Raw genomic sequence first — 23,843 nt, 5'->3', positions numbered from 1 at the left:
AATATTTAATTTAATTGCAAACACTAGAAATTGTGTTGTCTTGCTTGGATTGTTCATATATATACTGCACTAAAACATATACATCTTACATGTATTGTGCTTTTCTGCTATTGAAACAACAAATCGTATGTATTAATAGGAGTTCTCCAGCACACGGTCTCTTTTCCTGATTGTGTTGAGCAGAGCTATGGGTGTGGAGCATGCTGAAAAGCATAAGGAAAAAAAAGATAACAGTGATGTTTGACTTTAGCTGAGATAACAGGCTAATACCTGCAGAGGAGTATTAGTTGTGGAAAAAAACATGCATTTTGAAATATAATAAATAGTTAGGAGGGAACTATAAAACACAGAATGTAAAATACATTTTACGCTAACCAGCAACAAGCCTGAGCTGCAAAGCTTGCAATTCAGCAGTCCAGGATTTAATGTTGTTAGGTCACACATTCAACCATCACTGTTTTTACACGCAAGATGTATTAATATTGTAGGTTAAGCGGCATTTGGTTTGTTACATTTTTAGCTCTGTGTTTGCATGAAATCACAAACCATTTCTGCATGGGTGGTCATGTTTTTTTCATTTAAGCAAAACATTGTTATCAGTCTCTCTGCCCTAAATGTAAAAGATAAGCTGTGTTGTCCTTCAGATACACGCAAGGCCATAAAGCAAAAACATGCTGTCTAGTGTTTAGTAGATAACTTTTTTTAAACTAACATTTCACCGTAATTTACATTTTGTAAATGTACCGTATATACAGTTTCGTGTTTGTACTCTAACCTTATTCTCTTGTCTGGTTTGCACAGATATTTGGGGATGCACCAAGTCCTGCAGGTGGTCAGACCAATCTGCAGCCCAACATGTCTAGAAGAAAAAGCACTGAGAGCAAAGCGCCGTCCTGCAGTGAGAGGCCGCTCACCCTCTTCCATACACCAACACACTCCCATAAAGGTCGGCTAAACCACCTCATTTGCCCAAACCAAACAGTAAAATGTGTCGTTTAATTGAATTCCTCCCATTTGTTGTTGTTTATTCCGATTGGCATACACATGTTTTCTGCTACCATATAGTATTCTCGGGGAGAAAGTGTCTACACAGTGGTCAACAGGTGTACAGTGTTAGAACAGTTAGGAGGAAAAACATACACATTGTTCTGGCCCAAAAAAAAAACGAAAGCGTTTGGAACCCTTTCTTTATTCTTCTAGGTGAAAAGAGGAACAGTGTTGCCACAGTCAGTGAGCTGCAGCAGCCGGTTTCCTCCTCTGCCAACTGTAACAGCAGCAGCAGTAGCAGCAGCAGCAGCAGCCAAGGTCGAACCCCGAGGCACAGCCTGACCAGCAACGACGGAGAGCAGGAAACTCGGCAGATCCGACCGAGTTCACTGTGAGTGGGACAGAGCAATGATGTTAAACCAAAGTTACCTGTGGTGCCTCGTGCATGGGCCCTACAGATTTTATTTTTTATTACGAAATGGAGACAGTATTCATCGAGTAATAATGTTAATGATAATGTTGTTATAAATGCTCAAGAAGGTGTGTGTGCGCGCGCACACACACACACACACACACACACTTTTGCCATGGCCACATGAATTCACATGTGGCAGCAGGGAGCTTAAGAAGTCTTGTGACTGGGAGCTTGTCTAAGTCCCAAAAGCATGTGGGAAACATTTGTAGTAAGGAGCTCAAGTAGACTTGCTAAAATTATTTATTAAAATATATATTCATTCTAATTTATATGTATAATCTTGGGCACAAATGACATAAATTAACAGTCAGAATATTTTCTAGTCTGTATACCACAGATCATTAAAAAAACCAAACATTGAGTCACGTTAAAGGGACATTTAAAACCCGAAGACAACAGTATATGTTGGTCATGACAGAACGGTCTGTTTCCTTCAAAGGTCTAACCACGTTAGCCATTAGCATCTTGCATTTTCTAAAACCCAAAGCCTTATCCCACATTGCACTTGGATTATTGCCACAATATATTTTTGCCATGAATAAAGGTCAGTGTGCCCTTAAACTTCTACCAGCTCAGTGTGAACAGAGCCACAGCAGGGATTTTTTTTTTTTTTTTTTTTTCAGATTTAAGGATGGAACAGTTGAATGGTTTCTAGTAACTCAGCAACTACCCACAATGAAAACACTACACACTGGAGTAAAGAGAATGTGCAGCTCTAAATCTGTCCTGCTGGATTAGTCACTGAAGTGGACATCTCAAAGGAACTGCCATTGCAAAGATCAATATAGTGAGCTTGTCAAGATTGTGCCAGGTTGTCCATTCAAACCAGCAGTCCCACACTATGGGGAATGAGAGTGTGTTGTCAGAATGAGATGAGAAGATGCAATCCGATGCATCAGTTTGATCTGGGTACAAACCATAAGCTTGACTTATCTTGCTACAAAACACAAAAAGACTGAAAGACTGAAATCAGCTAAACTTGACACAATGACATAAGTAAATACGGTACAAGAACCCATGTTGGATGATGTAATTAGCAAATTTCTATAAATGCTCAATCATGCTCAATGAAATGTTCTAGATAAGGTACAAAATATCTCCAGATAACTTGAGGTAAAAGAGTTTGCACCAAAATAGAAAATCAGATACGAGTCATTAAAGCAGATTTTTGTTGTTTGTGTACAACGACTGTGTTGTATAAACCCAGGACAAAGGAACATTTTGTATTTTATCGAATTAAACGATACAGTATCTGGCTCTTAATTGTGCCATACGTTACATAATATCCCTCTTATGACCCCTTTTTTATTTTAGCAAAAATTAGGCAGATGGGCCTTCTGAAATCTGTATCTGATCTAAATTTACCCACAAGTCAGAGGGCGATCTGGACCTGCTGGTCACAGATTACTGGAAACAGAATTAATTTGATGTCTATAAGTGCTCAGGCGTGCAGCCATTCTTCCAAAACAGATTCTGATGACAAAGACTCTCATGTTCAGCAGTAGAAATGAAAAATGACCATACTGTATCAGCCATAGTCATACAGTATTTTTTTTAGCTCAAGTGCAATGGTTTTCTAATAGAAAAAGTCTGATAATAATTTATAAGCTAATATAATGGAGTTATACAGATGATAATGTATAATGTGATTAATTGAAACTTTTGATAAGTAGGTGAAGAAATACCTACTTATTAGTCTTCATACAGTAAAATGAACAGTAGTATTCACCTACTGTAGTCATTTAAAAAAAAAATTTTTTATTTCAATTCAGAGTTTGCTTTATTTGGAACCCAAGTGAAGAGCAAGTTTTAAACTTAGATGGCAGAAAAGGACATGGTGTGTGTGTGTGTGTGTGTGTGTGTGTGTGTTTGTGTGTGTACCTCTGCTGCTTTTACTGATGAACTTCTTTTAGACGAAGTACGCAGCTCCCTCTTTAATGCTCTCAGATCTTCAGATACTACACTGAGTGGTGGTAGCCCCGCATGATTGATTCAACGTTAAAAGCTGCAACTGTGTTTAAGCACTTATGTCTTTTTGAAAGGAATAACGTGTCTCTCGGTGCTTGGCATTTTCAATTCTTTAAATATCGCTATACTTATGAGGTTCTGGGACACTAACCACCATCTCTTGGTGGACAGTCACGAGTTTGACTTTTTGAGTTTCAACTTAATCTAAAAGGGAAATGAATCAGCAAGTAAGTTGGGCTTATTATTTCAACTAAATGTGTAGAAGTCCACCATTTCCTCTCCTAATTTTTTAGAACCCGTCATATAAACGACAGTATTCAAATAGTGTCACAAATCATGGCACGGAAAAGTGAAGGCCATTTGATGATACGAGACGTGGCAAAGTAAAGTACATTAACTCAAGTACTACTGATCTTGCCCCGTCCATTTTGTGGTACTTTACTGGTGTATTTCCATTTCATGTTACATTCCCTTTGATATTGTACTTTTTAGTCCACTACATTTTTTTGACAGCTTAAGTTACTGTTGCAGATGCCGATTATCCGATCTTTAGTATTTAGGTGTTGATACTCAGCTTTACGAGCTGATGTTTTTGTTTCACAACAACACTAGGGACAGGTGTTTTTACATCTTTTATTACTCGAGAATTTTCTCCCGCAGCTTTGAAAGTTTGTCAAAGAAATCTGGACTGAACATGATACACACCTAGAAATTATTTCATTGGGGCGACCAGCCTGGGGCACACGCTCAAAAGGTGGCACGTTTGAAAAATGAATATTCTGTATTCCACCCTTTTTGATTCCAAACAGTCATAAGCAAACGGTTGGCGAGATGTACATGTGACAAAATATATAAATGGACTTGATAACTACTATTTATCCTATTTAAACACGATGATAGTGATTTATTTTGGGAACTGGATTTTATTGGATCTGCACTCGGCAAAGTTTACAAAGGTAAATCTGCATACTGTTTACAGTACTCCATCTGAGTAATACTCTCTAAGGAAAAAAAATAAATGAAGCATGAGCTCATGGAATAAACTGTAGCCTACTACATCAACTTTCACATGGTAAATCCACCATATTAGACTGTTCCAAAGCACTGTTATGCTGCTCTGACTTTCTTTTGCTAACAGAAAAATCCATCTCGCATTAAAAGGTGAAAGAGCTTTAATGTGCTTTAATATGATGCTCAATCTTGTGTTCAGTCATGAACACAAGAAACTGATTTCCTCGAAGCTGTTGGGCAGTAAATTATACATTTACTTCCCTAAGTTGAAAACTGCATTTGTCCTCTTAAAGATATGCAGTTTGTCGCGGTACAAAAGAGATGTTATGAGCAGGGGAATTGTCTCACTGGTAAGACAGGAAGTGCTGTTGCCGTGCACGAGTATTTAAAAATCAATAAGTCTAGTCAAAACACATGCACATCACAGGGGGTGCACAGTCAAAGGTTCACTTTGATGTGACATTTCTTTTAGTACTGAAACTGTTGCATGTGTGATCATTGCCTAGATGCAGGCGATGTTTTTGAACTTAAGATGCAGGCTGTCTTTGTAGGCACTTTTAAAAAGACTGAAATGTGTTGCTTTGCATGAGTGTTGGTGTCTAATAGATGACCTGTCAGGTGGAGCGGGGACAGACAGCCGATGAATTTATTTAAATTATCCGTCAAATCCACTCACTGACATTCACCAAACCATTTCATCCACTTTGTAACACGCATCTCTGCAAATGGGAACTCTTCTATGAAAAAGAGGAACATTTGGAGAAAGGAGAAAGAGAAGACTGATTTACATTGTGAGTCAAATACCTTGACTGTCAGCCTGGAAATGGGCTTTTCTGACAGCCCTGCTGGGAAGGGTGGGTGTTTGGGGTAAAAGAGAAAGGGTTAGAAGTGGCTAGACAGGACCGAAAGAAATTGAAACAAGGAAACGAATGAGAGCTAACATTGACGAGCTGTGAGTGACAAATGGAGAGAGGAGTTGGATCGTTGAGACAATCACTCCAACTGACAGTTTAATAATTAAATACAGCATGTTCCTCTAACTTTTCATGAACTTGTTCATTCTGTTATCTTTACTCAGTTCATATGGTCCTGTCAGTTTGTTTGCACTGCAGCCCTTGTAACATTATTGTGACCTGTCAGGCGCAAAAAACAGCCATTTTATTGTCAGCGTATGGAGGTGAAAACAACAACAACATCCATCATCCTTGAGCTGCCCAGAATTTATCGTGATACACACAAAAAGCTCCAAAACACCAACTGAATGCGACAATGTTTAACGATAATGAACTTTTTATCTCATACATAATGTTATTCCGCCACTCGTTCTACGTATATTTGTCACTTGATAATGTAACTGAGCTGCAGAGTCAAGTCCATTAATATTTGTTCGAAATACACTGGACTCATAGTAACTTCAATGAACCTACATTTATCACTTTTTTCCTTCTACTGAACGAATTAATATTGTCTTTATTCCTAAAAGGAGACAGACAGACTGTGATTATCCTAAATCGTACCTTAGGATATAGCCGTGTCGCCATGGCAACTGTAATTTACTTAATTTAAAAAGTCTATTCTGTAAAAAAAAAAAAAAAAAAAAAAAAAGGGCCCTGAATGGTACCGAATGCAGAGCACAGTTAAGGGCAAAAGTTTGCATCCCCTTACTGAAAAAAATGTTTTTTTCATCAACATAATATTTTTGTTACTACTGATTGTAGAGGCAGGCTTACGCATGTCTGCTGGTCCAAAAATGATCCACTCTAGAGGTCGTATGGCAAACACTGTTCCACAATTGAGCTTATAACAAAGTATATCCACAGAAAATGTTGAGACGATAACCAATAAAGTCCAAACAGACATTCCCCAAAATAATTCCACAGTAGCTGTAAGCTTACTGGACAAACTTCATAAGCAAAGGCAGTCATGTGATGTCGTTGTTAATCAACGGTACGCATACATTACCCCACCTTCCAAGACACAGCGACCACCGTTGGCCCACACATACTCGGGGCCTAATTGTTCACTAATATTAGAAACAATTACTAACGTAATATTGGAAACAATTACAAAATGTACTTACAAACAAACACACGACAAAAACAACATGCAATAACCTGTAAACATCGTGACCAGTCTGTGGTGTTCTCTCTGCGTTCTTCTGTCATCAGAGGTTACAGCACTTGACACACCGTAGGCGTCCAGTCTTTACCATTGTCTTGTTCGGACTCTTGAATTATTGCATTGAATTAGTGCATTAAATATCATGTCGATGAAAAAAAACTCTTCAAATTTCAAAATAACTGGATGAAAACTTTGCATCTAACTGTATCTGGTAAGTTTTTTTTTTTGGTTTGTTTAAGGTTTCCAATATTTTTATATTAACACTAGATTAAACAATGCTGTAGTATAAAATGATTCACTTATTGTGATTATTTAGAATGATTACCGGAACCTTCATTACTCTCAACTAACACAAGCTTTTAATAGAAACCTTTAAACTCGGTTTTCTTGGTTTCATGGGCCATAGTTTGGCCTGCTCCGTCTCTCAGCTCCACAAACTTCAGTGCTTTCTAACTACTCCCATCAGCATTGCTCTCTTCCATTAAAATCAAACTACTGACAGGTCTAAAATAAATTTTAGACCAATTACATTTTCTCTCATTAATTTGTTCGTTAGGTATGAATGCTGTAGCTCGCAAAGGGGTGGGGTTGCTCCTCTTGGAGGGCATTTGTGTACCACTCCTGCACTCGCACATACTGTGTCAGCACTATTAGCTTTAATAGCCCTGTTTAGCTCACTTCTCCAAATGACAGTAATTATAGGGGTGTTGTGTGTGATTTTTTTAAACTGAATCGACTAAGCAGTTTTCACTCATTTCACATCCAAGATCCAAGAAACAAGCTTATGAAGCAGTTTTAAAGCCTTCATACAAAGGGGACAAATTGTCTTTGCTGTTAAGTATATGGACAGGAAGATATTGGAGATTTTTAATGTCTGACCACATGCACAGATGTTCTGCGTAGTATATTGACACCTTGCTTATATAATCCAGCGTTTCTGACTTGGGTAGAACTTAAGCACATTGAGCAACCTACCTGTTGATAGCTATTAGGTGGTCACTTCCACCTTGCAGCTGTTTTAGGGGATTTTTTATTGTCAGCCAAGGTGGGAGATCTACTTTGCAGAGTTGTCATTTTCTTTCTTGTGTGCTGGGAAATAAATGCAGTAAGATGTCAGTGGGCAGGGAAAAAACACTGTCCTTTGTTTTGACATGTCCATAAACTGCTTAGTCCTTAGCCTTGTGGCTTCACTAGGTTAGAGATTAATTTTGTTCGTTCTTTCATTTTGATGTTTGCAGGCTCAACCCAAAGGGCCGTGGCAGCATACCAACCAGGTAAAGTCACAACTGTATGATAAACATAGCATTCGGTTTCTTTTGAATATTGGTGTCATACTGCCAATATTGACAAAGATGTCATTTTGTGTGTCTATGTCCATCAGTGCAACATCTCCAAGTCCCACTTCACCACATTCTCCCTCTTGGCCAATGTTCTCAGCCCCGTCAAGTCCTCAGCCAGCGTCTTCTGCCTCCAGTGACTCCTCTCCCGTCAGGTTGGTCCACGGTGTTTTTGGAATGTTTTAATCACAGCTTGTCTCTAATCACAGCGATGCGGTAAAAGACTGTAGCTGTACTAGGAAACTCTAAGCTGTCAAGTGATCTGACTGAGCACATGACAACGAACTAAGACGTGAGGAGACACATTGGACACAGATATGTTTCACTTCTGCAGTGGTTTTGATTCAGGCTTTTCGAAAAGCACTTTTCAGGAAATGTCTTGAATTGTACATGATGTAGAATTAGATAACGCTTTCTTGATAGGATCGAACTGCAAAGCCGAGGTTTGCTGGTTGACCTCTCTACCTCCTGAACCACAGGTCAGGTGCCATAAATACTGTTAAATATGCTAATGCTAAAATTCTTTATTGTGGTATCTATTTACTTGGCTTAATCAGGACACTTGGACCTCTGTATAAAATGCAATAAAAAATAGAATGCTTCATTTTTTTTACTGTGGAGCCATGTGGTTTTATCACATGCAGAACGTTGTTTGGCATTAGCTTTCTGTTTCACACCGGTCCTTTTAACATGTTGTTAAAGGAGCAAACTTATTCAGTATTGTTACTTGAAACGTATTATTGTATTATTACTACTTACAATCAAAGATAGCTTTAACTTGATTTGCAAATCACTCAAATCATTATCGTGCATTTTTAATTTACACTTTACACGACTTCCCACGTTTTCTAGAAACTAGGTGTGTAGTTGACTGTAGCTGCTGACCTTTCTCCAAATAAGAAATTAATTTAAAAACGGAATTGCTCCTTGGGATGTGAATAGAACGTGCTGGATTACGTAACTATTTTTGCTTAGACAGGGCGTGGACATTCACGTCTAAACTTCTCCGTTTACATTGGAATAAAAATGCACCATGCTGTGAACTCAACTTTGGCAGACCAGCTTTGTGCATTTCACTATATTTCAAAATCCGAGCTCCAAAAGTCCTGTAGTGCTGCAGAAATTGCCAACAGGTGGTGTCTGTTGTTTCTGCCTAAACCTTCAGACACTAATATCTACAGTAGGTTGGTTTGTAGGTTCTGTGTGTGAGGTAAAAGGCAAGTAAAAGTAAAACCTGACTTGTAAAAACAAAACTGTAGCTGTGCGACCAATAACAACAACTAGAGCATGAAATAACAGTCCAAGAGAATTACAGTATTTATGGTAGAAATTATCACGTGGAAATTGAGCCACTTGGTACTTATGAAACAGTTTGTATAAAGTAATTGCCGGCCGGTTGTGTACAGCATTTTAGGGTGTTACCTTGGGTTTGGTGTGAGGTTTCTAACTGAAGCATTACTTTTTTTTCCCCTGGTGGTTGAACGTAGTGTCTCACGCCAACATTTTCATGTCTCCAGTATTGCAGGCAGGAAGGCCCGAGCGCTGTATGCTTGCAAGGCAGAGCACGACTCTGAGCTGTCCTTCATTGCTGGGACCATCTTCGAAAATGGTGAGTGGAGCTCTAAAGTTGCCAGGGAAATGGAAAGGGAAGGAACGCGTGTCTCTTAATAGTACAAGGATGAAATGAAAAAGTCCACCTTGGGAATTTGCAAGGCTTCATTTATTCTGGGCTGGATTTGGTAAAATTGAAAGTATATTTCAAGAGATCCAAATCGTCATGCACAAAAAATACAACCGAAAGGCTTTTAATAGCGTTTCCCTCATGTAATATGTGGATGAAATATGAAGGTGGACTGCACTTTCTTTAGTTGGCACTATGTGCTACATTACTTCAAGGCTGATAATAATCATGAATGTGACTGACCCTTATTGCACTGTATATGTACGTATAATTGAATATACTGTATGTTTTTCTTCATATTTATATTTTCTAATTTATTTTTTAATATATGATCTTCATATTAATACTTGACAAAGTCTATTTTCAATATCTCCCTCTCCCTCACTCCCTTTTCTTTCAGTCTCCCCTCCCTCTATGAATTTCAGACAGTCTCTTCTTGTGCCTAATTTCAGCCTCTAACAACATGCTGCTCCCAAAACTGTAAATCATATATCTCCTCAGTTTTCTTTCACTCAACTTTTCCAATGAATGCTATACACACATACACACACATACACACACACATACACACACACATACACACACACACACACACACACACACACACACACACACACACACACACACACACACACACACACACACACACACACACACAGGATTGGTAGAGATTCAGTTGCCAGTTGACACACGGTCTCTCAGACCCTAAATAAAGTCAGCTGCTTAAAGAGTGCTGAGAGTTACATAATGCACAGCAGTGTCATCCGAGCTCTTTGGGTCAGTATGACCTTGGGGACATGCGATCCCTAGAGCGGTATCTAAACACCCCCGTTTGCTCACGGTTAGCCAAGGATGGAGCATCCCAGCTGTCCCCGTGGAGCTCATCCTGCAGCCTCGTAACGCTGTTTTAGCAGTGACAAAAATACTGTCACGTTGCAACGTATAAATGTGTAAAGACAGTGTCACCAACATTTAGATTAAAAGCAACGAGTCAGGTACATCAATGGAGATAAAACACAGACAGAGCAACCTTTACGTTTTAAATACTGTTTTTTTTTTTGGTTATACTTTCATAAATGTCTTGTTGTTAGGGGAATTTTCCCACATTAGACACTACTGTGTACTGAGAACCACTCCACTGCTTACACTGCAGTTCAGTAATACTTGGTGTACATGAAAAGCTTTGCAGTATTGTCAACGTACAAAGGCACTTGGGGGGAGGGGATAGTACATTATACTCTAAAATCTACTGCATGCAGACCTACTTTATTGAAAAAAGACATTCCTGAATGCTTCAACCTTATAAGCATAAAACGGCACATAAAAATAAATGTAATGGGGACCACTATGAGTCCTCCGAGACTACTGCGAACTGGTCTTCTTTTAACAGTATATATTCTGGGTCTGTGATGTAGCTGCTTTTCTTTCTCCGTGAACAAAGCTTGATGTGCTGCATTAGTCTAATATTAGTTCTCTTTGGGGCTGTCTGGTCGTGCTTTGGCTCATTAAGGTTTGATTTCTGACTCCACTGAAGCCTCCATTACTGCCATGATTTTATGCTAAGAAAGACCCTTTTTATTTAGAAAAACCATTTGAATTCTGACTTTCTCCATATTTCCCACTATCCAAAGTTCTAATCCCAGGTTGTTGTGGTGGTCTCAGACGCTTGGGCGTTTGGACTCGGCCATTAGTCCACTCTCCCACTGTTTGCGTACATGCTTGTCATGTGCATGTTTGAGTGCCTAATATTTAGGGACATTTTCTGTTTCCCTTGAGAACAAATTAAAATGTTCTTTCTCTCTCTCTCTCTTTTTAGTTCATGCCTCCAGGGAACCTGGATGGCTGGAAGGGACTCTGGATGGTCGAACAGGGCTGATACCACAAAACTATGTAGAGTTCTTGTAATCCAGACTCCAACTGGACTTTAGTTGACCAAACTGGACTGGGGCGCTCTAGATTCCGACTGCACAAGACTGAAAAGATTCATTATTTAATCGACACACACACACACACACACACACACACACACTTGTCTTGACTAGACAGGGAATTGAAACTGGACCAAGCAGAAGCATCATGTCACATGGATATGAGACGGGACCGATGCAGAGTGGACTGAGGAGATGATCCATGTATTGCACTGGAAAAAGGGGGGAAAACAAAAAGCATAAGAGTCCCACTGTGGTTCTGGCTGGTGTTAGATTAGTGTGGAATCCTGATTAGAAATGTTGCGGTTGTGAACCCGGAATGTGTGCGTGAGAGGAAAGTGTGTCTGTGGAGGTAATCACTTGTCTAAATTGTATGCTATGTCTGCGTTGGGAGGCTTGTGGTTTTTCACCCCTTGATTTATTATTTTGAGCTGCACTGCCACTGATTCAGCTTTTTTTTTTTTTTCTTTTCTTTTCTTTTCTTTTTCTTCTCAAAAATAGAAAGCTAATCCTGTAGTGATGATGGAGATGACTAGGACTTTGGACTTGCTAGTTAACGCAGTGTTTAAATGTTAAGCTTGATTGCTAATCCCACTGAAGGGACTGGAGTGTTGAAAAAGAGATTGAAATAATTGGGTTTGGTTGGATGCCCCCAAATGTGCTTGTGAGCACTTGCTGTGGAAGTCTGGTAATTCCCAAGGACAAGACCCAACCTGGGTAATGTTTGAGAGCCCCAAAGAGTTTGCCAAAAGCCAGCTTTGGTTTTTTTTTCCTGTCCTACAATGCTTCTGACCTGCAGAGACCCCACAGAAGAATGTGAAACAGCGGTTTACAATGCAGTGTGGGAGGAACTAATGACTACTGCGGGTTAGAAGGAGCACAGCTGCGAGGCCTCGCTGCTTTTCTCCAGCGCTGACATTTTTTCATTGTTGGAAATAATCGGATCCTGTATTGTATATAGTGTTGCGTCATGTTTGCACTATTTCATTTCATTCAGGGAATTCCCATCTATCAGGATGTTGTACGTTACACATCACAGGAAAAAAGAACTATCAGTGTTCTTACTTTAGAAAAAAAACTTTGATTGTACATATTATGGCTATGTTCTCCCAGCTTTAACAGATCCATGTAGATTTTTCAATTTTATTTTTTTTTTAAAGCATGATTTTGGTCTTTTTTCTTTATCGTATTTTCAACAATCCCCCCAGTAGACACCAGTCACCGCTGGTTTTTAGTGTCTGCATGGCAATTGTTTAAAATAAGATTCATTTAGAAAATGCCCAAAGTTATTCTTAATTCTCCAGCAGCATGGAGTGTGTGCAAGCAACTGAAGAGATTTGTGTCCAAATGACTTCTGCCCAACATCTAAGACTTGTTGTCATTTAGTGTATTTGGATTTATGGAGTTTAAAGGCTGTCATTCATAAGTGAGATAAAGAAATGGCTTTTTAGAGAAGCTCAAACATATGAACAGAGAGATGAAGAAATCGGAACATTCCCGAAGTTGTTTAGATGTTTATATAGAAGTTGTTTTGCTTTGAGGCTTTAACGAATGTCGGAGGTGACGACAACAAAAACATGTTCAATTGAATTTATTCTTTTAGAACAGAATAGTGAGAATAGTGAAAAAGCATTTCAACAGCAAAATCAAATAGTAAAAAAAAAAAAATACATTTTATGTGAATTGAGACTATTTTGCCCAGATCTGAACTTCTTATTTATGAGACTTTCTTAAAGGCACAATCCTGAACTTTATTCTTTTTGAGGGGTTTTATTGTCGTTGTAAATAACTACACATTTGATAAGGTATAATTTTTTTTTTTTTTTTTTTTTTAAACGTATGAAATGTTATATTTTGTATTTTTTTAGCCTACTAACTTAATTCCTTTTACTCATTCTTTGCCCAGATTTTTTGTATCATTTAAGTCTATCTACAGCCTTAAATATTCTTTCAAATCTTTTGGTGAATTGTTAAAAAGATTAAAGATAAATGTTGATCAGATGCAGCTTTGATTGTTTTTCTTTGTGCGACCTGAACTGACCGATGTAGCGGAGCTTCCTCCTGTCAGCAGCGGATCTTGCCCCCTCCTCAAAATACCTTTTTTGGTAAATATTTACTACAGGAGCAGACGTCATATTGATTGTGTGCCAACGTTCAGCACCAAAGCTACAGGTAAGTGTAAGTTTAACACATAGCAGTTACATGTTGAATGATAAACTATTATTTGCAGGGAAATTCCAGAAACAAACAAACAACAAAAGAACAACTGGAGCTTAGCATTGAAAAACAAGATACTTTATTGTGTAAGATGTCGGAACTAAAGAGAAATCAGTTCTGAAATTCTAAAATTTTCACTTTTAGCCGACGATGAGAAAACATCATCCAAGTTGTTACCAACACAATGCCAAGTCCAATGTCAAAGAACAACACAGATAACTTCAACATTTAATCAAATAGGTGAAAATATTGACACTGACTGCAGAAGCGGTGTAATACAGAAGTAATACAAACTATTTTTTTTTTAAACAAACATTTTATGCTTTTGAGACTGGATTACATTTACATAACTGAAATATGAATAAAACAGACTTCTGTAAAAGCCATAGCCATATGGTGTACCAGTGAAACATAATCTGCCCTTAAACTTTAAAGATAATATTTGCATGTATTTTATACAAAATAAACTCTTATCAACCAGTATCAGAGTAGTGCAATTCCATCAGGCTCTGGTATATTTACTTTCACGCAGAGATTAAATTTTTCTTAATTATCTATTTCAAAGTGACCAGTAAATCCTCACAGCAATATATATGGGGCCCAAAGCCTAGACTTTTACTTTTAAAAGATACCTTTCAAATAAAATAAGTACTAGAAGTTGGATAATAAGTGCTACTTAAAATGTAACTGTTTGAATACTTCTTTTTTATTTGTTAAATCTCTTTTTTCTCATCAGCTTTGGTCACTCTTATATAAACACCAAACCACCTTCAAAAAAAAAAAAGAAAGAAAGAAAAGGGGGAAAAAAAAAGTCCATCTCATCCTCCCTCTCTCGTTTCCTTACACCTTTAGAAACACGGTGGGCATCCACGTACTTCACGAGACAAACAAGTTTAACACTTCCTAACTTATTCAACACATCTACCTTTAACACAAACCAACAAACAGAAAAATATTTACTTTCTTGACACATTCAATATATATATAAAAAAAAAAAGAATTGAGTAAAATTATTATATCAAAGAGGATCAAGCTGATGTATTCAAAATTGCAGAAAATAGTTGTTTTTTTTTTGTTTTTTATTTATTTTTTTGTTGTTTTTTTTAAACATCAGCATTGATAATTGTTAAGGGTTTATCTATTTCCTGATTTAAAATTGAGTTTTTATGGCTCTCTGTCTCCCTTTTGCAAGGCCTTTAGTCGAACATGCGGCTGAAAGGTAAAAGTGAAAATGAATGAGTATAGAGGTTATGTCTCAAAATATTTCTTTCAATAATAGACACTGTTTACACATTGCGCTGGATATGTTGCTGCTGCTGCTGCTGCTGCTGCTATATATACCTATGGCCATTTAGAAAGGAGCAGGGATGTGGTTACATTTACACGTTGAAGCAGGTTTTCTGAAGCAACACCATCTGGAATTGACTTTTAATACTGTATACTAAAGTTACCCGACGACAGTGTAGTCAAATCTTTTCTCCAGAATAATCAATGTTGCTGCATGAAACCCACGCTCTGCAAAAAGCATAAGGCTACGTGACCCCAGTTAGCAGGTGAAGCTGAAGGGTCTGCACTGTACATGAAACGACTCCGCTGCAAGTGCCCAGTCTCTGATTAAAAACATATTCGCTTTTGCTGAATGGCAGCTTGTACGCGTCCAGAACCCGCTGTGCCGTTAACTGCAAGCGACACACAAATGGCCAGTCACTATGGCAACCTGTTAACCGCCATTCAGAGTTATGCGCTGCGGAGGGACGAGTACCATTCAGAGTAAACAGCTGGAAATCTATACAATCGAGGCAGAGGGGCCCTGGCAGTTATACAAAAACAGTGAAGAAAAAAAAAAACAACTGTCTGGTATGAAGTGTGTGTGCGTGCGCGTGTGTGTGTGGCTGGGTGCATTGTGTTTACGCCTCCAGCTGAAACCAGTGTACAACTCCGCTGATAATGTTTTGCTTTGGCTATCACATACACTGGCACAATCATGTTTGCACATTACACACACGTACCAAATGCTGGTCACCACCTGTCTGACAGCAGCAGAAAAGTCCTGCTGACAATTTCAAAAATACAAAATTTTGTGCATCACCAAAAAAAGAAAACAAAACATCATACACACACTGTATGACAACAATCACTACGTTTGAGCTGGTGTGGTGTGACACTGAACTGCGACCTTTCTCCAAACTTCAACCTGAAGTTACGGCATGACGTCAAATCACAGCTGTAAAATCACACAAGTCACATTTCTTGAAAATGAAAACAAAACATAGAAAATCTCGCTATTACATTTGGCACTAGTGGAACGCGTGCAGCTGATGTAGTCAATCATAGCCTGAGCTTTTTAATTCACAAATTGTTTGGACCAAACTGCATTTTCCAAATATATTTCAACTGGTGAAATCTTGTGCTGAGAACAGAGGTGGCTGTTTGTCTTTTTACATTCTCATACAAAATATGTTATTCACTTTTCTTTTTTTTTTTTCAGCCATATTGAGCTCAACCACTGAGGGGAAAAAAAAAAACCCCAGTTATGACCCTGTTAGTGCAGACAGTCTGAGATAAAGTTGATTAAAGGGCATATTTCTTTCAAAATGGTATATTGATGAAATACAATTTTATATTTTAATATGATGAAACATATGTTTTTTGTTTACCTATCAGGTGTACTACATGCTTATAGATGAAGAATTGTCTAAAACATTCAAATGTGTGAGGTTCCAACACAGACAAAGTATTGTGTCCATTCCTTCCTGACCTTGCTCTGATTTCTGAGGTGCAAACAGACAGCGTGGCCTGGTAAGTCACTGAGAGTGGAGCTTCATGAGAGCACATTTTAAAATGAAGCTGCATGAAACCATTTGGTAAACTAGAACCGCACTATGAATCCAACAAGGCCAATTTTAACTTGAAACCAGCTTTACTGAAATAATTATGGCTACTTACCAACACACAGACAATTGTGGACATGGCTTTTAAAAGCAATTTCATTCTAAAAAAAAAAAAATAAAACATTTGCACAAGTGCAAAGGTCTGTAAACAAATTTGATTCCAATTTAAAAACGGATTATTATAAGATCTAAAGTCTTGGAATGTTAAATCAGCCAGTCTGCCCCCACATATTTCATAAAATAAGGCCTGCTTAAACTCCAGTTGTGTCCACTTAGCACAACTGGTTGTAGCTTTTCAGAGACTTGTGAAAGGGCAAATATTTGAATGTGTATCTAACGTTAATATCACCAGCTTTGAAAATAACCCAATTCTGATTTGGAGCAGTGGTAAGTACCAAAGAGTGTCGTTCTTGTGCACGTCTGGGGATCAGAAGAGGGAGAGCTGCCCACGTTAAATATACCAAAATGTCAAAATTGCCAGCGTTTCAAAACGAAAACAGACAAAATTTATGGAAGGATGTCAAAGGTGAGATTCTAATGCAAAACAACAGTTTAGAGAGGAGATGGCTGTGTAGAGCTTTAAAAGCTGAAAGGCACTGGTTTTCCCTTCTCAGATACATCCTATGTAAACATTTTGGTTTTTTTTTTGGAAATGCATGTCTGCATTAAAAAAAATGAATACGAGTATTCCTGTTTTTTTATATATCCTGTATATAATTTGATTAGTTTCATTTTTGAGTGTGTGGGGTGTGTCTCTTTTTTTGTTTTGTTTAGTTTTTTTCTTTGTCTGTTTCATTGCCAACAGTCTGGAAACCACAAGTGAACGCTCATTACATTCTCTGCGTAGTGGAGCTAGGAGGGGCAAACGGACGAGCTGGGCAGGTGAGCAGCATAGCTTGAACTTGGGGCAGGCTGCAACAAGCTGCTAATCCAGTGAGTTTGACAGTATTTTTTATTTTTATTTGTTTTTGTTTTTTTTTGAAGGATAAAAAGTGCTTCTAGGCGTTGGCTTATGAATGAAAACTGCTGTCACACACTCGAGGCAGGAGGAATAAGTAAGAGGCAGGTGGCCAAAAAGAGAAACGGCCTTTAAAAAAAAATGTTACGGCAGGGTCGTGGACGAAGGAAGGGTATGAGGGGGCGGGGGGGGGGCTGCAAAATCTTAGATCCCCAAAATGCATCCATCAGAGCCAATCATGTCCCCTGGAGGCCAAATTCGTCTTGGTTAGACAAGGGGCAGGGCTTCAGGTCAGCACTAGGGGAGTCCTACTGCACAATAGCCACACCTGGGATCTGATTAGGGGGCATGAGGCCACAAGCTGGATGGCTGAGTCCTGGGCGGGACAACGCAGAATTCCTACAAGGGGCCCAGAAGAATGAAATCCAATCAAAGTGCTAGGGAGTTGGAGGGGCAGGTCAGTAGCTTAGGGGTCAGGGTGAAAGTCTCGGGGCCCCAGAGAGGTGCGTGGGCAGGGCGGGATTTAAGGCATTGCTTCACAGTTTAAGGCAGTCATTTCTGATGAAACAGCAGAGGCTTGACACTCCCGTCTTTAAATTTTGGTAACTGGTTGGTGATGATCTCTGCCAGCATCTCGGGGAATTCCACACTGAGCGTTTTATTCACAAAAGTGTAGAAACAGATCTGGAGAAGACCCTCGACCATCTGGAAGAAACAAATCAGATTAGTGAGAGTCGTACTGTAACAGCCATTTCCAGATTCATCTCTACAGTAGATATGTAGCTATACAGCGACGCCAGAAAAAGATAAAGAAAGATCAGTGAGCGTATTCTTCAGGGTTTTGCACCAACACCAAATATCTTGCGTAACTGAACCTACACGGTATGAAAGCAAAAAAAAAAAAGAAGCCATGCTACATACAAGAATGGGGGGGAAAGATAAGGCACGTGGTAAACACAGAACTGCATCAGTGTGGTGTTCTAACCTCCTGCATGGAGTCCAGTAGCTTAGTTAACTGGTAGAAGCGCTGCCAGTTTTGACTTGCATTCTCTTCCCTCTTGACGATGGCTTTTCCCAGCTCCTTGATGTACGTCATCCTGATCTCATCGAACACGGCCTGGCTCTTCAGACCGTCCTTCGGTACTACACACGCAAACATCAACACAAACGCAGACGTCACGAGACACGTAAGTTAAGACTATATAGACATCGTTAATGAGTGGCAGTGACGCTGACATTGTCCTGCAGGACACTTTTCCCTCTCTACAATAGTAGGCAGTCCAGGTCCAGAGGCAGCTAAGCAAATAACCAAATAATGATGCTGACTCAACAGTACGTCAATGCTGGAATGATGTTGGTTTGCATTTCTTTTTTTTTTTTTTCGGTATAAACAGTGCTGCTTGTTGTTCCCGAACAAATCAAAGTTAGATTCATTAGTCCGCAAATGATTTTCATGGCAATTTTAAATTTCTGTCCAAAAGCAGTGGCTTTCTCTGTGGCGTCCTGCCCTGGATGCTATGCCTGTTCAAAGTTTGGCATATGGTAAACTCATTTAACCAGTCCCAAATGATTCCTCAGGCCTTTCCCTGTTACTCCAGGCTTCTTTTCCCACATTGCTTTGGAGCCATCTTGGCCGGGAACCAACTTATGGGGAGGTAGCCGCAGTAGTGAATCGTCTCCGTTTATAGACACTTTGTCAAACTGGCTGAAATTACCTTGAATCAACAGCACATGGCCCCAAGTCTTCTGGGAAGTCAACGTAGCTCTAAACTACGCCAGCACTCTTTCCTTTCATTAATTGGTTAATAGTTGTGTATCGCATATTTGGTTTGTCTCTGTTTGTTCCATTTGTCTTGTCCTCATCCTGTTCTCTGCACCACAAACAGCACGGGGCATTAACACGGGGTAAAGACACACCTCCTAACCAGGCATCCTGCAGGCAGTGGAAAATATGCAGAACTAAAGGTACCATCAGTAGCGTCCGTGCAGTGTGTGGCCTTGGATGGGATTTAGGACGAGGAGTAAATGTTTGAACACAATCTCTGTAAAAATCAGAAAGTCTGGCTAAATAGTGTGTTTTAAAAAAATAACCACATACACATTGAGGGGGTTTCATCATGTGGGGCACTGACTACAAAATTAACAAAAGCCCAACCAAAAACCCGTCAACGTGCAGTTGTTTTTAAATTGATGTCAACACATCACGGATGCCTGTCAGTCTGGTGCCCTGGCATCGATCCCACGCACACCCACAGCCACTGGCCTACAGATTATGCAAAGATAAGAAGGACAGGCTCTGAATGAAATACGGTCGAATTTCCATAATTAGATAAGTGCAAGTGCTTAGTGCTTTGTGCATTTACACTAGAAGTAAAAACAAACAGCCTTTCTGCTCTCTAGTCTGGATTATTCAAGTCTGACTTGTGTTGTTGTATGCGTTTAATGAAAGACCTCCACTGCCCTTTTGGGTTTCTTTTAATAATTTACCTTTAGTCGCAGATGTTAATTCTGCCACTGTGACGTGAAGTGTACACCTTCTTAAAATGACTTTACAATGCATCAAACTGTCCCTTAAGTCAGAAAGTGCAACCGCTGCTCATTATAAAAATGTCATTTCCTGTGCACGACGAGCAAATCGGCCGTAAAGACCATCCTCTCCCCCACCATTCACCGAGAGCGAGGAGGAAGGCCGAACGTTCTCCTCTTCAGCAAAGTGAAATTTACATAAGCAGAGTAAAAGTCTCATTTAGTAGCTAAGTTTTTCCCCCCTGTGCTCTGCAGCAGTTGTCTGGTGATTTGTAATCGCTAATTACATACTTTAGCTGGACTTAGTCTGGCCCACAGCTTTTATAACCACCTTTTCTTTGACCTTTTCAGAGAGGAAAGGACAGCTAGGGCAGATAAATATGTCACTTGTTCCGCCTTGTTAATCTTCAATCTAATGACCTTCACTAATTTGTACATTTTAAAGTAACTCAAGCACATCTCCACCAACGAATGAAAATTAATTGCTAATACATTTAGAACACACGCTGAAAATCTCTGCCGAGTTAAATGGTCCACCAAAAGTTGAAAACTGGAAAAGGGGTTTGGTGTAATGAGGTTTCCCATAACATACTTTGGTTTGGAAACTGGTGATTGTGGTGATTACACTGCAAGCCGAACAATAAGTTGTATCCCCCCCACCCAGAGTTAGAAAAAACAGAAAACTGCACAGCACCAATTCAACACTTAGCTGAAATCACTGGGCATTTTATCATTTTGCAACACGCGCTGGAAGCAGACCTGCGGTTACAAGCCAAACCGGGAACAGTTTCTCATAACAGGAAAACATATTCAGTTATTTTGTTGCTTTAAGAGATGTTAGATTTAAATTATTACATACATACATACAGTGTGTGTGGGAAAGGTGGTTTGAGGCGTGTTTTAATTTGGGAATAATTGCACTGCAATGTGTAAACTGCAATTATTAAAAAAATAATAATAATAATTGTAAAAGTGTGAAATGTTTTTCATTACCTGTGCTGAGCAGTAACAGGACCTTCATGCACAGGTACTCGTCATAGGACACCTGCAGTCGGACAAACTCATTGCAGATCTTTAACATTTGCTCGCACTGGTCGGTCATGAAGGGCAGCTTCATACGCTCACTGAGAGGAGAAAAGGACGGGAGAGTGGAGATAAAAGGGGAGAGCAAAAATCCAGATTAGATCCAAAGCTTGTTCCAATTATTCTGTTCTTCCATTCTTGATAAATAAACCCCAGTAAGAAAGCACTTTTAACCCTGCGGGAGAAAAGCGGACTGCGAAATCAGTCCTGATGGATTTTCACACCTCATTTCCACCAGCACACAGCCCGCGTTACTTTCCACCTCTAAAATCAATACAGTAGGTTTCTCCGGATCCGTAGCAAGAGCTGCCTGTTCATTCTGACCGACCGCAGTGCTATTGGCAACAGCTCGTTTGATATCTATTTTTACTCCTCAGTGAGTTTAAGTGTCATTTGGTAATGACATCATAATAAAAGCTCAGGCCTCTTCCGCTGTATTTCCAATAAAGAGGATTAGCTGTTTGCAGGTTTTCTTAGGGGCATGAACCTAATGTGTTTGCTGCACCTTTACAATCGAGCACAAAGTACAAACAATATCAAGTCCGTGGCGAAAAATAATCTTGCACAAGTTCAAAAGAAGTTCCCATCAGAATGAGGGGTTAAAAATCAAAAACAAAAGCCATACCCCCCCCCCCAATTTATTTAACACTGAGGAAATCAAGATATATGTAAGATGAGGAGGATTAAGGGACCTCCTTAAGTGTTAAGTGTCGGAAAATCAAAAGTTCTTGAAATCTCTCACTGCAGGAACGTACAAGCTGAGAGAAGTCGTCTTATCCTGTTTCCTCCAGGGACGGAAACGGCTGCAGCAAGCACAGATCCATCAAACCACAATCGATGTTTGAGGATCGAGGCTTTGTAATTAACATACTGCCGTCGAACCCGAGCTGCCGCTGTGTGGCTTTACACAGCATGTTACACAGGACACAGCGCAGCGCTGTAAAGGTTGTTTACTGTAAAATGAGGATTTCATCATTAGGGAATTTAGTCTGTATTTTATAAAATGACGGTTTTTCTTCATTCACGCTGTAAAGTACACAGAAAACGTTCTTAACGGGCTCTAGCTCGACAGTGTTAACAAATAATTACCATTTGTTCTTAAAGGAAAAGGCTAACGTTTCAGAGGCAGATGTTAATTTTAACATTTATTTAAATCTTTGTCAATAGGATTCTTATTATCATTATTTCTTTTAACATAAATGCAGTGATACACTTTGATCTGTGGACAGACCAAGCAGGACACTTAGTAAAAAGAGTTTTAAGAGCTCTTTTTGCTATTTTGTACTGCAATTTGTCATTTATTGGCAGGCATACTGTGTAATAAGTTAATATCAGGTGAGGTCAGTCTGGCTGATTTATTCATGTCGCTCTAAGATGCCTTTTGGATTTTTCTGAGTCAGATAAAAAAACAAAAAAAAACAAACTCCTTTTCGTGCATGTGAGTACAGAGTAGCGAGCTTGGTTTGACGTTTTAAGGGTAGCACAAAAAACTGGGTGAAGAAGTCAACAAGAAGTAGGTCTAACAAACAACATGTTTTTTTATATTTTTGTCTGTGTGTGGATTAAACGGTGATACCTCAGAGCTAACGGTCGGCCGACTACTATTGAACAACAAAACTCAGTCAGACTAGCTGTTGCAGTCACCTTTCTGGGTTTTTGTTAACCAAACTTGCCCCCTGGCTCCAGTTCTGAAGCTCCAACGTCTAACGTAGACACTGAAGTGGTTTCAATTTCCACTTCTAAAATTCAAGTGAGCAAAACCGAAAACAAAGAAAAACCGGTGTACGGCGCAACAGCGGGCCGGGATACGTACTCGTTGATCACGAGGTCGGGGGCGAAGCAGAGCATGTTACCGCTGCACTGCTCATACGACCTCCATCCGAGACTGAAGGACATGAGAAGGAGCCAGGAGCACTGCAGCAATGTCATCTGGTCATCAAGGTGCAAGTTACGGAAGCCTAGGAAGGACAGATTAAAGCAGATTAGAACACCAAACACAGGCATAGTCACACAAGTTAAACTAGTATTTAGATACGGTCGAAATGTGTCGTTTAATTGTTGATCAAAAGAATATGGATATTAATCTTGATATTTACCTGTGATGCATTTTACTTATCAACATCTAGGGCAACTAATTAGAACTTGTTCATGCCTGAATGGTTGTTATTAGTCATCAACTTCACACAGCATAATCCATAGTCCTAAATCCACGGGTGACCTACTGGCACAGTTCTGATCAGTAGCATTTAGCAGCCGTAGTAAATACTTTTTTTTTTTGGTTTGTGTCTCTTTAGTTTTGTCACTGCAGTGCATAATATTACGTGATAATGACCTTTTGACCCTACAATGTGGAGCAGGTACCTACTGGCCCATAGTAATGGTGCTGATAATAATAGATAACATCCTTTAAAAGGTGTGATAACATCTGAAGTTGGTGGCCACTGGTTCTAAACTCTACAGTTTAGTACTCGTGACGCTGTGCATAGTTGTTCTTGTGCAAACATTCATTCATTCATTTACAGAGTAATTGCTCAATACCTTGTTAAAGCACTATTATAGGGTCGGCTTATGCAAAACAATGCAAGAAGATCTTGTATTCAATGTCGATGTTCAAACCGGATTTAAACCGCAGTTCAGTTGCGATCACACTGGCAAAACCA

General features: G+C 39.3%; 2 protein-coding genes across 3 annotated transcripts in view; one reads left to right on the top strand and one right to left on the bottom strand.

Moving 5' to 3' along the window:
• LOC137108101 (rho GTPase-activating protein 26-like) overlaps positions 1 to 13,509 on the top strand; it is a 69,833-nt gene extending 56,324 nt beyond the window's left edge. Inside the window, exons 19-24 of the mRNA XM_067492413.1 lie at positions 802 to 946; positions 1,201 to 1,378; positions 7,801 to 7,836; positions 7,944 to 8,054; positions 9,417 to 9,508; positions 11,397 to 13,509. Of these exons, the coding sequence (XP_067348514.1) occupies positions 802 to 946; positions 1,201 to 1,378; positions 7,801 to 7,836; positions 7,944 to 8,054; positions 9,417 to 9,508; positions 11,397 to 11,485 (651 nt within the window). The 3' untranslated portion in view covers positions 11,486 to 13,509. The remainder of the gene's footprint in view (positions 1 to 801; positions 947 to 1,200; positions 1,379 to 7,800; positions 7,837 to 7,943; positions 8,055 to 9,416; positions 9,509 to 11,396) is intronic.
• A 276-nt stretch (positions 13,510 to 13,785) lies between these two features.
• LOC137108100 (glucocorticoid receptor-like) overlaps positions 13,786 to 23,843 on the bottom strand; it is a 55,393-nt gene continuing 45,335 nt past the window's right edge. For both annotated transcript variants that reach the window (XM_067492411.1, XM_067492412.1), the window contains 4 exons: positions 22,997 to 23,141; positions 21,094 to 21,224; positions 18,560 to 18,717; positions 13,786 to 18,279 (listed from right to left, as the gene is read on the bottom strand). In XM_067492411.1, coding sequence (XP_067348512.1) covers positions 18,127 to 18,279; positions 18,560 to 18,717; positions 21,094 to 21,224; positions 22,997 to 23,141 — 587 coding nt within the window. In that variant the 3' untranslated portion in view covers positions 13,786 to 18,126. The remainder of the gene's footprint in view (positions 18,280 to 18,559; positions 18,718 to 21,093; positions 21,225 to 22,996; positions 23,142 to 23,843) is intronic.

This window comes from Channa argus, chromosome 22, assembly GCF_033026475.1.
Source record: "Channa argus isolate prfri chromosome 22, Channa argus male v1.0, whole genome shotgun sequence".
NCBI classification, from domain to species: domain Eukaryota; kingdom Metazoa; phylum Chordata; class Actinopteri; order Anabantiformes; family Channidae; genus Channa; species Channa argus.
The sequence above is the reverse complement of the archived record's forward strand: the minus strand, read 5'-3'. Positions and strand labels throughout refer to the sequence as shown.